This window comes from Micromesistius poutassou (assembly GCF_964030765.1).
Source record: "Micromesistius poutassou genome assembly, chromosome: 23".
NCBI lineage: Eukaryota > Metazoa > Chordata > Actinopteri > Gadiformes > Gadidae > Micromesistius > Micromesistius poutassou.
In genome coordinates this window covers 6633192-6649372 of record NC_140293.1, presented here as the reverse complement: position 1 = coordinate 6649372, position 16181 = coordinate 6633192, and the positions used below count along the sequence as shown (strand labels likewise).

Here is a 16181-nt window from a genome sequence, read left to right as displayed (position 1 = left end):
GTCTCAGATATATTGCCCCCTTGCGGTCATACCGTGTTGTTTCATGCAGGCTGCATAAACCTGCACAATACCACCTTATTAACAAGGTTAAAAATGACATCAAAATTATAATAAAGGCTCCTAGTTAGAAAAGAGGAACTAAATAGTTGTCACATTGAGCATGGTGGCTCACGCTCACACTCCTGTCCACTCGTATGTATGAAATATATCCCAATTAATGTGATTGTAATAAGATAACGGTCGGTCATGTTGATGGTGCATCACTCTAAATGTTCCTGCCGCAAGGAGTTGTTGGACGGCACTATCTCCTTTCCTTTCACAGTGTACCCTATGCTAAAGTAGATAAGAAGGGAAGCACTGAAGCCCCTTTCCTTAGCATTTACAGAATTCCAGCTGCCACTTACACACTTACGGGTAATTTCAGTCAGCTAGGAATCTTCCTAAACTAAAGACTATTGGAACGCAGCCCAGAGTCAATCTCCTTTCCCTGGAGATTTTCTCTTTCATCACTGGAGTCATCTTGTCCCGTTTTGGTTTGGTTTTGAATCTTGATAGAGACATTGTTCTTCATTTAATTGCAACATAATCTAATTCACAATAGCATTCTTTAACATAATTCAGTAAAAATCACATTGAAATGATTTATAATAGTCTTTACACATATAGGCATATTCTGTTACAGCCTTTGCATAATCAGTTAGAAATTATTCTAAAATAATTTAAAAAGCAAAAGTAGTAGGCTAACTTTTTTTTGTATTAGTTTATTATTTTGTGACGTTCAGAGACCCCAGTTAAACCAAATGAATCGCAATGCTCTATTTGAACTTTAACCTTTGTGTGAGTTGTCGCTTGATTGTAGTTGCTTTGTGATGCTGATGTTTTGTTTGAAGACATGAAGTCTTGCTGAAATCCATCTCAACGACTCCTCCTTACAGGCACCGGGCAGGAACTACTCTCTCTCCCCTCCCGCCAGCAGAGTGTCTTCTCTGGGTCGCCACCAGGCCTCGACCTCCCTGTCCCCGAGGCCTCAGGCTCGAGTCTCCAACGCACCACCACTAGGGAAGCAGGGCGCCTGGGCGGAGCTCCGTCTCAAAGCCCCTACGCCCTGGGAGGCCGCCTCCCGCCACCCCATGGGCCTGGTGGACGAGGCCTTCACCCACCAGAACCTCCACCAGGCCATCGTCTCCAGCGTCCGCCTGGCCGTGGAGCGCAAGCTGCTCCCAGAGCCGCCGGACGACTGGAAGGCCCGGGTGTCGTACCAGCCGACTGCCGCCCCCGCCCCGAGGACCGGCGGGTTTCAGAGCCAGTCCTGGAGCTACGCCCGCAGCCGGAGCCAGGGTCGACCTCCGTTGCCGTCGTTTGCGTCGCCCCCTTCCGCCGGCCCAAGCAGCGTCGCGACCCCCGGGCGCTACTACGGTTCTCTGCCCAGACAGTGGCAGCCTCAGCAGGGCACGACGGACGCACAGCCCCGCCGGTCGTCCACCGAGTACCGAAGGCCCTCGGCCAGGCCCACTTTCACGGCGGCGTACAACAGCAACAACATGTGGAGCTGCAAGCGATAAGTGACTGATAAGGTCGAGGAGGCAGTGGAAGTTTGGGCTTAAAGTTGGTTTTACACCAGGCACGATTTTGCTGTGCACTTTTTTTTGCAAATCCTAGACTTAGAACATTTAATTGCAATACACATATGAGAAAGTATTAGCAAGAAATGATCACTACAATCATCAGTTCACAATATCTCTACTTATTGTGTGGGTTGGTTTATAATGTAATCAGGAATCATATGATGTTTATGATTCCTGATGTAAATTGCTTTTAGTATACTTGTCATTCAACCTAAAAAGGGCTATGTAACTTATTGAGGTTGATATTTCAACAGGAACACTTATTTTGGTTAGAATTGACAGATAAAGAAGAGTGTATTTGAGTTGAATGTAGATGTGCCTATTGGCTCTACATCCAACACTCAAATCAGAGGGTTATATCAGTGTTTTGTTTTTTTTCACGGTAGCACTTCTTAAGAAGAGTCATTGGCATGTTGTGTTGTGAATGGTAGAATGCACATTATACGTTTGGAAATAATTTGTGTTTAATGTGTGGGTAAGTGGATGAAGGGAAAGTGAATTGAAAGATTCCTTGATTGGAAATTAGTTGGAAAAATAAGACTTCTGCTGTATTTTTGCCGTGCATCACACAGCTTATCGATTGCAATATGGCTGAACTACAAGGCTTGAAATTGATGAACGTTATTATGATTTGTTTGAAGAAGTTAAGAGTGGTTGGAGATTATATTGCAACTGCAATAGAACTAGTGTTTGATGCATTGGGTGTATTATTTATATGCAATCTACACGATTCTAGTGTGATTCCAGTTATCTTATGTAATTCTACAGTTGAACCATTTTGCATGCTGGGCTGTGACTGTTAATTATCCTCTCCTCTGTTCCTCTCCTCTCCTCTCTTCCTCTCCTCTCCAGTTTATTAAAATCTTGAGCCTGAGCAATTTTATCCTGATTTATTTGTTGTGCTCCCATGCAAAACATCATCTGTAATCAGTTTCAGTGAGTAGCGATGTGTTGCGGTAAACTGGACAAAGGCTAAATCCATAACCCGCCTTGCAGGGGGAACACAAGTTATTTGTTATGTAAACCCCACTTGAAATTATTTCATTATTATTTTGTTATTTTTTTCTGACTTTTTTTTTCTTACTTTGCGCTGATCAGCATGTTGTTGCTAGACAACGAGAGACTTAGGCTGGTACAGGAGCAGTATTAGCATCCTTATGTATCTGTCCGCATGTTTTGCTTTTCCACTGCTTGACTTCAGGCAAGTCCCCCTTAATGATCCTGATGTGTTATTATTACCTCTTCTGGATGCAAAACGGCAATCTATATTGCATTTCCTCATTTAGAAAGCAACTGGGGATTTGGGAGAAAGTGTATGGGATTTGGGAGAAAGTGTCTAATGCAGACGTGTGCATCCCTTCTTGTTGCTGGTTATATTTCCCTAATATTTCCCTATCTAGATGTTTTGACATAGCTTCACTCACTATACTGATTCAGTGTGTGATTCAAGTGATTTCATGAGGCATAAAACAGCAGACAATACTGTATCAATATCAGTATAATTAAAGTATCGTGGAGGTGTAATGACATACCACCTAATGAGCTGCACCTGTTTGAGACTTTTAAACCTGTATTTGCTAAGGTATCAATAGTCATAACAGATATATATATATATATATATATATATATATACAGTGTTTATTTAGTCAAAAAGCTAATGTTTACTTTTTTTTTTTACAACGTTTTTTACAAAGTAAAAAAACGGAATAACATAATTCGCCCTGTGCCTTTTCAATTATTATTTTATAATAGTTCTAATCTCATCTGGAAAGTTTCAAACGCTGCACTTTTTTTTCCTGTGGTTTGCTGGCCTGGCCTGCTGCACCTTGTTAGTGAGGCGCTGTGTGTTTGAGGGGTCGTCTTAAGGAGTCACATGCCTCCACATCCAATGGGGGAGGGGGGTGGGCGCGGCTTGTTACCTTGGAGACGGCCGGTTATGTAACAACAGGGGGAATCTGGAGACAGGAAAACAAGAGAGGGGGGTGGGGGGGCAGTCTGTAGTTGTAGATCATAGACGGAGTAGTCGGAATTGATTTGGAAAAGCATGCAAGCACTATTAATGTATGGTTTCCATCTTAACATTCAGCATGTCAATTTGTAAAGTATAGCATTTTTTGGAGATAAGGCATTTTTTAATATTTAATATTTGCCTTATCTCAAAATATGTATAGATTATAATTCAATATAATATAGAATCTATAATGTTATATTAAATTTTCATACAGTAAACAAGAGACATACATACAACTAACCAGGATTTTCATCATTTTTCAAGAAAAGTTCTCATGCTGATCTGCGCTGTCCTGGTTGAACTTCTAAAACACAAGCACCTGTATGCACATGTACAGACCAAACAGCAGGACCTGTACTGCCTGAACACGACCTTGGTTTCTATTATAAGTTCCAGAGCAAGAGTCAAGGAGACAGAGAAAGGGGGAGAGAGAGACACAGAGAGGGGGAGAGAGAGTGAGACAGAGAGATACAGAAGGACCGAGAGAGAAAGACAGAGAGAGACAGAGAAAGAGAGGGAAACAGAGAGAGAGGGTGTCACAGAGAGAGAGGGAGAGAGAGAGACACGCAGAGAGGGAGAGAGAGACAAAGTGAGGAAGAGAGAAAGATGGAGCTAGAGAGGGTAAGAGAGAGGGTGAGAGACAGAGACAGACAGAGAGAGGGAGAGACAGCCAGAGAGAGCGAGAGAGAGTCAGGACGACTGAGTGTAAGATTGAAGGCAGAGTGGTGACGGCACTCTAAATTTAGTCGCTTCTGCTCGTCTGAACTAAATACCGATGACAACAGACCCACTGACACCGCACCCACCCACTTATTCAGTCACTAACTCGGTCGGAGTCGCTGGCTGGGTGCTGACCTCCAGCACCCCCAACCCCCTCCACCACCACCACCACCACCACCCTGTCCCTCCACCCACCTACCAGCCGTACATTGGCACCCCACTTCTCAGGTTCCACAGCACGCACAATGACGTGAGGGGGGGGGTCGCCACTCCCCCTTTCTCACCCGTCTGTCAGTCTCCCGGACGACCTCGCGTTGGAGAGACCACCACCACCACCACCAACACCACTACCACTTCACCGCCACACACACACACACACACACACTCCTCCAGAGACCTCCAGGTAAGGAGAGACTACTCCAACGGTTTTTTGCCTGAGAACTTTTCCTAAGAAATCCTAGCATGGCTGTCCTCAATGAGTTGTGGCCTCGCCTTCGCCCAACAGCTTTGTGTGTTGTGATTTATGATGTAACCTGTGTTTCACAATGTTCAGATGAAAATTGGCATGTGTGGTTTGATATTGACAGTTGACAATCTATGAATGGGTATTTAGCCTGAAATCACGTAAGATAAGATACAACTTTATTGATTCCAGATCGGAAATTTCAGGATATTCAAATATTGTTTCAGGTTTCAAGTTGAACCCAAGCAGCATAAGAAGGCCTAACGTCAAGGGTCAAGATAAAAAAATGATTAATAGTTATTGACTATTAACATAAACATTAAATGTTGCACTCCACAGATATAATTGTAATCCCCCATAGGATTCATTTATATACTGTCTAAATATAGAGCTGCTTTATACACTCCAGATGGTGTGCTAAGGGAAAGGGGTGAAGGGGAAAATCCTGTGTGTGGGCCTACTATAGCGCGTCGTCTGTGTGCATGGCGGAAAAAAACGACCACCGCAGCCACAATGTTCAATTCATCACCCACCCCCTCCTCCCACTACCTGCTTGGCATGCACCATCTTCTACCCTACTCCGTCACCCGTCCGGCCCGCTCGCCATGTCATCACCATCATCCCCATGTTCCTGCGGCTGTGTCCTTTTCAGCACACTTGGGTGCATTCCAAGGTTTATTGATCAGGCCCCCCTCCTTCCCCTCCCGTTACCCCCCCCACCTCCCCCCCGTTACCCTGACACGGCTGGCTGCCCCCCCTCCCGTAAGAACCGTGAGCCCCCAAGGTTATTCCAAGCGGAAGTGCTAACTTTGCCCTATTTTCCCCCTTCTCCCTCTAATACGTTGCCCCGCCCTTGCCTGCCGTTGGCGCTAACGAACGCGGTGAACCCGAAGGCTCGGTGATGTTAAATCGATCCCCCCCCCCCGTCCCATGCTCCCCTGTTACCGGTGCGTCCCCCACATGTCCGTCGTTGTGCCATCGGGGGCCCTGCGCTTGTTTCTTGTTTCGTTCTGACGTGTGCGGTCGCTGTCAACGTTCTGACACCCTCCCTTGTCCTCTCCCTGTCCCCTCCCTCCTCCCCCCTCCGGCTCGTCTCTCCCCCTCCAGGGGGACACCATGTCGCAGTTCTCGTCCATGACGACCAACGAGAGGAAGATGCAGGCGGCGGCCATCAGCAGGGAGATCTATGGGGCGGAAGGTACGGCCTACCCACATGCTGCGTTCACTCCCCCTGTGCTGCTCCAATCCCCTCTCTGACCCTCTCCCTGCCTCTCTCTTTCTCTCTCTCTGTCTCTATCTCTCTCTCTCTCTTTCTTGCTCTCTCTCATTCTCTCTCTCTGTCTCTCTCTCTCTGTCTCTCTCATTCTCTCTCTCGCTCTCTCTCGCTCTCTCTCTCTCTGTCCTTTTCTTTCTCTCTCTCTTTCTCTCTCTCTCTCATTCTCTCTTTCTCTCTCTCTCTCTCTCATTCTCACTCTCTCTCTCTCTCTATGTCCTTCTCTTTGTCTTTCGCTCTCCCTCTCTCTCATCTCAAGTTCTCCTTCTCTGAAGTTCTGTCTTCATCATTCCATCGGGCATTTCAACCTCTCTTTCACTTTGAGAGCTTTTACTTTGAAAAGCGTAGGAGAATCACTCGCTTGTGAATTGATGCAAGTCGGATACAAAACTACTGTTCAGACTTCACAGGGAGAGAGGGGTGAAGGGTCAAGATATGTGGGCTCCTTCTCCTGTGTTAGACGTGATCATGTGAGACTGTAAAGTGGAAGAGGGGGTGTATAGGGGGGGGGTCATATAAATAAACTGGATCTGATACCCGTGTTTAAGCTTACAAGCAATTGTACAGTTACTCGTCAGCTCAAATGGAGCTCATTAAAAACCGGTGAACACACAAGGATATAAATTCTTCACACACACACACACACACACACACACACACACACACACACACACACACACGCACACACACACACACACACACACACACACTTGCTTGCACACTGCCATGCACACACACACATAAACACACACTCTCACTCGTATGCACACGCATGCACGCACACTCACTCACACACACACACACACACACACACACACTCACACACTCACACACACACTCACTTACACACACTCACGAGGTATCAACTTGCCAGGCCACAACTCGCCAGCCAACCCCTCCTCGTCTAACGCGGCCCTGCTAAAAATAAGCGAATGAAACATTTTATTGCCGCAAAAAGTAACCAATCGCTTTGTCGTTGTCCTTTGAACAGGCTGTACCGGGGGTTGGGGGGGGGGGGGGGGGGGTGCGGACAACTGTGTCAGTGACTCATTGAGCCTGGGGAGTGTCTGAGGGCTTCAAACAGCTGAGAGATATTTTGGCAAATAGGGTGGCACCCACTTGGATGAGGATCCACGCCATCCACATGATCCGCAGGGTGTTAGCGAGGCCGAGCCGCTAAACAAGCACCAGATTTTATTGAATGGAAGGCGCCGGATTATCGTGTAATTTCTCATATCACAACGCCAGCCGGCGTGTAATCAATGCGGGGAGCGGGGAAGCGTGGCGCGGTGAGGGGTGATGGATGATGAGGGGCTGAGAGGTTGATCTGATCTCAAAGTGGGAATTGATTGTTTTTGGACGTTTCTATTCGTTGGCTCAGAGAAATGCGTGCATATGCAGGGATCTGGCCTGGGAAAGAGTCGGTACCGAGACGTTTCGGTACCGGAGTCTTGGCTGTAGGCACCGGTCATTGTGAGGGGGAGCCGGGGGGCCAGTGTCCCCTTAAGAAAGAGCCAGCGTTCCCAAAACTATCATTACTGAATATTTTTGTTGCAAATGATGATACATTGACTTACTTATAGTGCTACGTCAGTTAGAAATATTCAAACCTGCAAAAACTGATAATTTAACATTAACAGATGTCATTAAACTTATTTATGACAAAAATTACCCTAGTGTGTCTAAAAAGCACCGGTCAAACAACCACTGACGTTAAATGGTACTAACCATTTATGGTAACCCGGAACGGAGGCCGAAACGTACTGGGTTTGATCCCCAAGTCCGCCGACTTGAACTAAGCTACCCAACCCCCCTACCTGCGCCATAATGAAACATATCTCAATACTTTCACTGTAAAGCGCTTTGGTAAAAGATGTCTGCTGAGCGACCCAGAGGAGTGACCGGGGCGTTGTCTCTGTCTCCAGATGTGGAGATCGACCTGGGGAAGAAGATGTGCGTTCCCAAGGACATCATGCTGGACGAGCTCTCTGTGGCCTCCAACCGCGGCTCGCGGCTCTTCAAGATGCGCCAGAAGCGCTCAGAGAAGTACACGTACGAGAGCATCCAGAACCAGCCCGCTGCCCCACTGGTGAGTGGGGGCCTGGAGTTGATCGCCTGCGCATGACAAGTCCATCCAAACACATGCAGAAAACACAGCCAGGGCACAATAACATATATATAATAAATGAACATTAACATCAACACAATAATTATGAGTATGTGTTTGTATTTTGTATTTTGTAGACCCTGCACATTTGGATTTTATGTGCAGGGTCTCCATAACAGCAAAGAAATGCATTTTGTTTCAGAATGAATGAGGCAATTCCTTCCCATGTCTTCAGTTCGCAACAACAAACACTTCTAATGCTTCCACAGACCCTTTGTAGGGTTTTCTCATGGGAACAGCAGAGTGGAAGGGGAGGCTTGTGCCGGTGCCTGTAATAAAGGATCATAATAACATGGACAGCCAAGAGGAGGGGAAGGCTCGCACCTGCGGCCAGAAGAGCCTTTAATTGGCCCCCCTTTTGTCTTGAGATGGGCAGCCTGCCAAGATGTCCCTGTTTCTCCTCCGGGAAACCCTTAGCATGTCAGGCAATCCATACACTGAGACGTAATAGGCGATGTATTGACATGGTCTTGTTTGTGTATCGCAAGGCAAGCCTTGTTCAGGCTTAGCGCCCCTTATGTGGTCAAAGACATTGAAGACTCACACTCGTTTTTAACTGTTTACTGGGGATACAGTGGATTCAACCTGTTCACAAGGAATAGATTATTTTTACGTTTCTTCCCCTTTGGCTCCTTTTGCACATTCATCTTCTGTGGGTCAATATAATTGGTTTACAATTGCAAAAATTACATTACTATATATATACATATATATATATATTGTATTATATTATCATATATCATATGATATGATAAAGGTCTACACTTTCTTTAACATATGTAAATTATATCAAATCAAATATTGTTTCAGGTTTCAAGTTGAACCCCAACAGCATAAGAAGGCCTTTTTGTGCACCAACAAAACCTCTTAACCCCCATCTCCTCCCGCTTAAAGGACGGAATTGTCCTTGAAAGTCAGAACGGTGACACAACCGAGGATCAGAATGGCAGCTCTGACCCGGCCCCTGAGGTGGGACCTGAAGCAGCAGAATCCAGCCCAGAAAGCATTGCACCAGGTAGGTTAGACTTGTTTACACAATACACTCACTGTAGGCAAGCTTTACAGGAGAAAGAAATTCCAAACACTCTCTTCAATCTGAAGCAGTCTAACAACCTTCGTGTCAGCCTTGTCTTTTCTTAAACAAACACATTCCCCCCTTGTCGTAATTGTTGTGCTAATGACTCCCTCTGTGTGCGTCCTAGTCTATTGACATTTCTACTTGCCACAGGCTTGACTACTTCATCGTTCACGTCATCAATTCTCCACCACAGCATGTAAAGGTCAAACCGTCCCCGTGCATCTTTCAGCGGGAAGGATAAATGGGGAAAACAAGCAGAGGATAGTGCTGCTTAATAGATGAACACCCTTCATTCCCCAAAGGGTATTTCAAACCCAACACACACAAGGGTCGTAAATCACCAACTTCATCATCATGTGACGGTTACAAAACAAGCCAGTCAGTCAACACTGTGGTTGTTATTTGCATGACTTTTTGTGTTCTTCTACACTCTCCGAAAAAATATGTCCTGTTTTTTTTTTGTCCGTTTCAGTGGTTTCCGCGAGAATTGCGTGCTTTTAGTGTGAAAGGCATCTGGCGTGGTCACACTTTATCCACGCCTGTGCCAGAACCTTAGTCACAGTGGTCACACACAATCACCACACTCACACACACACACGCACAAATACACACACACACACACACACACACACACACACACACACACACACACACACGTGCGTGCCACTGCATAGTGGTCAGAATTGACCATCGTGCTACAGATATAATAGTTCTAAAATTACCTTTAGGGGTCGTGACTCCATGACCACGGTCAGTGGCAGGCTGTTGGGCTGGATGTGTGTGGTGCAGCAATTACAGTGCAGTATTTATGGTAGACTCCAGTGTTTGGATTAGGATTCATGGGTTTGTGTTGCTTTGACCTTGTTTTGATTATGTGGGATAGTCTGTTTACCCCTTGCTCTGAACCACACAAGGCTTCTTGTGTGTTTGGATAATGCACTCACGCAAGAACGCCCCCTCACACACACATTCACATGCACGCTCACATGAACACACACACGCACGCACACACACGCACGCACGCACGCACGCACACCCATGTGTCATGTACGCAAACAAACTCCATTACAAACTGATTACTTTGATGTTGCCTCTCCCTACCTCTTACTATAATGACATAATTACCCCTTCACCACACACAGGAAGTGCAGTAGGCATTTCCTATTTCCTCTGCCACTGAAGCTGTCAGGATGGGTCGAGAACTCACCTCCTTCCGTTACGGTTGCCTATAGTAAGTCCTTCGCCCCCTTAACCCTAAAAACTGTGAGTCAAGAGTGAGCTAATGTATGATGTATGTATGATGACTGCATGGGTATTCCTGGAGCCTACGATGACACACAAGACCAACCCCCCCTTCCTAGAACACAGCTATCCCACATAGTAGTCCCAGGCAGTGGCAGCGGAACTGAAGACAGCACGTATTGGGTATCTCATTGGAAACAGCTCCTGGAATAGCTCGGTCATGAAGGTGTCGTTGATTGCACACGAATGAGATGAATCATAGATCCGTTATGGACAGAGCACCCCAGGGATGGGAACCATAGATCTGTGACAAGTGTGTGTGTGTGTGTGTGTGTGTGTGTGTGTGTGTGTGTGTGTGTGTGTGTGTGTGGGGGTGTGTATGTGTGTGTGTGTGTGTGTGTGTGTGTGTGTGTGTGTGTGTGTGTGTGTTTAGGTGTGGGTGGGTGGGTGTGTGTGTGGCTGAGTGTGTGTGTGTGTGTGTGTGTGTGTGTGTGGGGGGGGGGGGGGGGGGGGGGTGTGGGTGAGTGTGGGGGTGTGGGTGTGTGTGTGTGTGTGTGTGTGAGAGGTATATACTCGTCAGTCTCGTATCACTCCTACATGTGTGCACATGGTACGACAGAAGAAATCACTCATTCAAATGTGGGCCATTTTTTAAACCCTGTGCCTAAAACACAATCAAATCATAATTTGTCTTCTTCATCTCGTCATTTCATGTTCATATACGGTACTCCGAAATAAGTGCAGTCTTCCTGTCTATTGACTTCAAACCAAATGACTCCCCCCTTAAAAGAGAGTTTCTGAGGGCTCTCACAAAGTGTTTCAGTGTTTGGACGTGGCTGTTTCCGCCAGTGGACTTCCAAGCGCGCACTCAGGAAGGCTGATTGTTCACAGGGAGAGGACGTGACACGCAGCGAGCGTTACATAACACCTGGGAACCCTGCAGAGAGGGTGCTGTAAGAGGGGGGAGGGAGGAGGGGGGAGGGAGAGGCCGGCCATGTACACACTTGTACGCACGCACACACACACATAGGCAGTCAGAAACGCACACACGACAGCACACACGCAAGCACACTAGGCAGGTGCGTCCACAAATGCGCTCGCGGAAGCACACACACGCATGCTAGCACGCACACACACACACATGCAGGCAAGTGTGCTTAAGTATATATGCAAGCACGCGCATGCACACACATACATAAACGCTAAATGTAAACGCTAAATGCTCCCTTACACAGACACACACACATCCATGTGCGGACAAAAGTTGATTTATTTTGCATATAGTGTACATACAATTATCAAATATGAATTTGTTATTCAAGATGTTATAATAGCTTTGCGCAACATCAAAAAACTAAGCAAACTACTAAAAATGAACTACTAACTCACTCTTTCTCTGTCTCCAAAAGGCTGATCACTTCAGCCTCCTTCAAAGACATTTATATCAGAGTGAATCATGTACAAAAGGATCGCAACGTTTCTGTCAAAACCAAAAAAAACAAAACACATTCGCACCAGACGTCCCTGTCCCGCCCCCTGTGTGACCCAGTGTCCCCTGTTCTTTACCCAGGGTATGGAGGTCCCCTGAAGGACGTCCCGGTGGAGAAGTTCAACATCACGTCGGTGCCCAAGTCCTACCACTCCCCGTGGGAGCAGGCCCTCAATAGTGACCCCGCCCTGGCAGAGACGCTGCTGGCCGGGCTGCCGGAGCCCGTGGCCCAGCCTCTCCCAGGCTACAAGAGCTTTAACAGGTAGCGCCATTCATCATGGTGAAGGAAACAGCATAGTAGTCTCACACATACACACACACACACACACACACACACACACACACACACATGCTCAGGCAAGCACAATCAGGCGGGCACGCACACATACACACACACACACACACATAGACAAACACGTACATGCTCACACATACAAACGCATACATGCACACACATGCACACACATATATACACACACACACACACACACACACACACACACACACACACACACACACAGACACACACACATACATTCACACTTGGATGCACACACACACACACACATATATATACACAAACACACACACACACACACACATACACACACAAACGCACAAGCGCACAGACCCACACACACACACATGCACGCTCAAGCACAGACACTCACAAACAAAGACACACACACAAATATACGCACAAACACAGGGATGATAATAGCCATGCGCGGTCATCAATCTTGTATCGCACACAATCTGATCCACCACATGTGACCTTAACCCTACTTTGACAGACTGTATTTCATCGCTGTGGAGAGAAACGCATACACTGGACCCTCAAGTGGCAGAACGGCCCGACTGAATTATTGTTACTTTTTTTGTGTGTGTATGTTGGTACATTGAATTTACTGCATGCGCACGCTTTCCCCTCTTCTATAAACTGCTGAGTGGGCATCACAATTACTGACCTTGGCGTGAGTCACTACACGCCATAAACACGCCCGTCACTGACGCTGTGTTGGGTCCCGGCACATGCCATCCACACACGGCCGAGTCCTGTGCCTCGTGTCTTAATTAAATGGACGCAGAGGTTAAGAAGCTGTGGTTCCTTTCCTTCCTTCCTTACCCCTTTGTTTTTGTTTTTTTTGTTTTGTTTCGTTCTCTCCTTCCATCCTCCCTTCGTTCCTTCTCTGATTCCTTCCTTCCTTCCTTGCCTCTTTACTTACATCACACTCCCTCCCTCCCTCCTACCTCCCACACTCCCTCCCTCCCTTTCTCCCTCCTTTCCTCCCTTTCTCCCTCTCTCCCCCCTCCCTCCCTCCCTCCCTCCCTCTCTACCTCCCTATTTCCCTCCCTCCCTTCCTCTCTCCCTCTCCCCTACCACCCTCCCTCTCCCCTAACACCCTCCCTCCCTCCCTCCTCCCTCCCTCCCTCCCTCCACGCCTCCTCCCTCAGGGTGGCCACCCCGTTCGGAGGATTCGGAGGCTCCCCCCGCGTCGCCGCCCCCACCAAGCCCGCCGACCCGGAGCCCCTCCCCGACTTCCCGGACCTCCACGCCACCGCCGCCACCGCCGAGCCGGGCCGGCCCACCTTCAACCGCCACGCGGCGGGCTGGGTGTCCGTCGGCCCGCCCCCCACCCTCCCCAAGGTCTCACTGCAAGCCATGCTGATCCCCGAGTCAGACGACCTTTGACCCCTCACTCCTGCCGACCGCGATGAAGTCATCGCCGTGACGACGAGTCTCTGGCTAGCCGCTGGGCCCGCCCCCACCACACCGAAGGGGTTCTGGGTAGCGGGGGTCTGTGTGTGAGGGGGGAGGGGGGTGGGAGGGGGGGGGAGCAGACACAAGTGTCAGAGTGAAAGAGAGAGAGTGTTCTTTGCAGCTCTAATGGAGGGCATTAGGGAGGGGGGGGGGGGGGGGAGGGAGAGAGAGAGAGAGAGAGGGTGAGAGGGGGAAGAGAGAGAGGGAGAGGGGGAGAGGGAGGGGGAGGGAGAGGGAGAGGGAGGAAGGGAGGGAGGGAGAGAGAGAGAGTGGGAGAGGGAGAGAGAGAGAGTGAAAGAGGGAGAGAGAGAGGGAGAGAGAGAGAGGGGTAGAGGGGGGGAGAGAGAGAGAGGGGGAGAGGGGGGGAGAGAGCCGTTGGCGTCTCCTAGCCCTGGTGTTGCCATGAATGTGCTTCCACAGTTTGCTCCGCTAGCTAAAGTCAATACCACAGTACAATAGAATCCACCCATGTATATTTATGTTTATAAGAGTATTTTATCTTCCTGAGACGATTCTGTGTGCTTTTACGATGTAAATGTGTTGTTGCCCAAAATAAAACGAAAAACGTGCTCAAACCACGGCGAAAGGGACGTGTGTGTGTGTGTGTCTGAATACAACATTGTCTCCCGAAACATGAAACAAACACAAAAATCAAAACACACCTTTCCTGTTTTCACTCACCGCTCTTCCCTGCAGGTCTCTGACGGTAGGTATCCCCCCCCCCCCACCGCGCTAAGTAATGCCAGAATGACTTCACACAGTAGCCTGTAAGGGGGGGTCGAGCTGTCATGAAGGCCGGCCGGGCTAAATGATGTCTCGCCTGTGGACCTGCCGCTATGCAAAGACATCATTTATCCCCTGCATGATAGCTCTGCGGCGCGCTACAACGCTAGCTAACGCTACCGCGCGTCAAGGTTGACTCGCCGGGTCTGACCAATTATATAAGCTGCACTGACATGAGCCCCCTGACTGATGCATGTCTCCTGGCTCTCTGTCTGTCTGGGTGTGTGTGTGTGTGTGTGTGTGTGCGTGTGAGTGTGAGCCTGTCTCCCTGGCTCTCTCTGTCTGTGTGTGTGTGTGTGTGTGTGTGTGTGTGTGTGTGTGTGTGTGTGTGTATGTGTATGTGTGTGTGACTCTCTCTCTCTCTCTCTCTCTCTCTCTCTCACTCCACACACAGCACTCATTTTGAAAAAAATGTAATCTGAATTGGACAACACGAGCAGATTAATGGGCTTATTATTGTAATATTGAAAGAATGTAGCTTAGGGAAGGAAGTTAGGTAGGAAGAAAGGAAGGGAAAAAGAAGAAAAGAAACAAGGAAAGGAAGGATCATAACTTAGCGGAACGTCTTACTGGAAAAACCAACTCACACACAAGATTCGCTGTGTTTTTAATACAGTGGTAGTGTGGCCCAGATCACGACATTCCGAAGACTTTCAAGTCTTTCAAGCCATTCAAAGTTCCCTTTTGACCCCAATCCAACAGGAAATACCTCTTGGGTTATGTCCCGAACCTGCATCGCATTCCATGGCCTCTGTTGGACATTCTTTGGAGGGCAAGTCTTGCGACACCCCTGCATCCCTCCCTCCTCTCTCTCTTCCTCCCTCCTCCCTCCCCCTCCCCCTCATCCTCCCCCTCTGACCCTTTCTTTCCTCCCTCCTCTGTCTCTCCCTCTAACCCTACCTTTGCTCCCCTCCCTCCCCTCCCTCCCTCCGTCCCTCCCTCCCTCCGTCCTTCCCTCCGCTCTCCTCAGGTCGAGGTGAGACTCCTCCTCACAAATGGAGGGTGAACACGAGGGGGTCTGGCCTTGGTAATGTTGCACCAACGTAGTTCACCTGACTGACCGGGCCTCTGTTGATGAAGGGTGTCCAGTGAACTCCCTCTGAACTCTGGAAGTCTGGAGTTCTCGTTCCGGGGGTATTATTGGCCGCGATCACAATGTAAGGGGCAGAGAAGTTATGGCTAGGTGCTTTTTTACGTTTGTCTTTGAGCTCCACCTATTTCCTCGGTCCTGGCGTGGTCGTATTGGCAAGACATAACACGGTGAGAACAATGGGAGACATTTAGACAGCGTCGTGCAGCAAGGTAGATAGCTTGTTTGATTTAGGACGCTGAAAATGTAGGAAATGTTATTTGTGATAAAAAGGCGCCATGAGTATAACAACATGCGATCATAGACTGTCTGTCTGCACACATGCGAGTGACAAGGATGTCTGTCCGTATGTCTGTCTAAGTGAGGAGGCGGAATATGTTCCTGTCTGCCTCTACCAATCTGTCTTTCTGTCTGTCTGTATGCCTGCCTGAACTCCATCTGCATGTGTGAAGGACAGAGTCTCTCTGTTCTCGGTCGA

The 16181-nt window shown here is 48.2% G+C and overlaps 1 protein-coding gene across 1 annotated transcript; it reads left to right on the top strand.

Annotated features, from left to right (window-relative positions):
• The first annotated feature begins 4626 nt into the window (after positions 1-4626).
• Positions 4627-13870, top strand: myoz2a (myozenin 2a). Its single transcript, XM_084487584.1, has 6 exons — positions 4627-4759; positions 5927-6017; positions 8018-8181; positions 9154-9274; positions 12150-12330; positions 13524-13870. Exons 2-6 carry the CDS (start codon positions 5936-5938, stop codon positions 13759-13761), a joined length of 786 nt encoding a protein of 261 aa, XP_084343710.1. The 5' UTR covers positions 4627-4759; positions 5927-5935; the 3' UTR covers positions 13762-13870.
• Positions 13871-16181: the final 2311 nt, after the last annotated feature.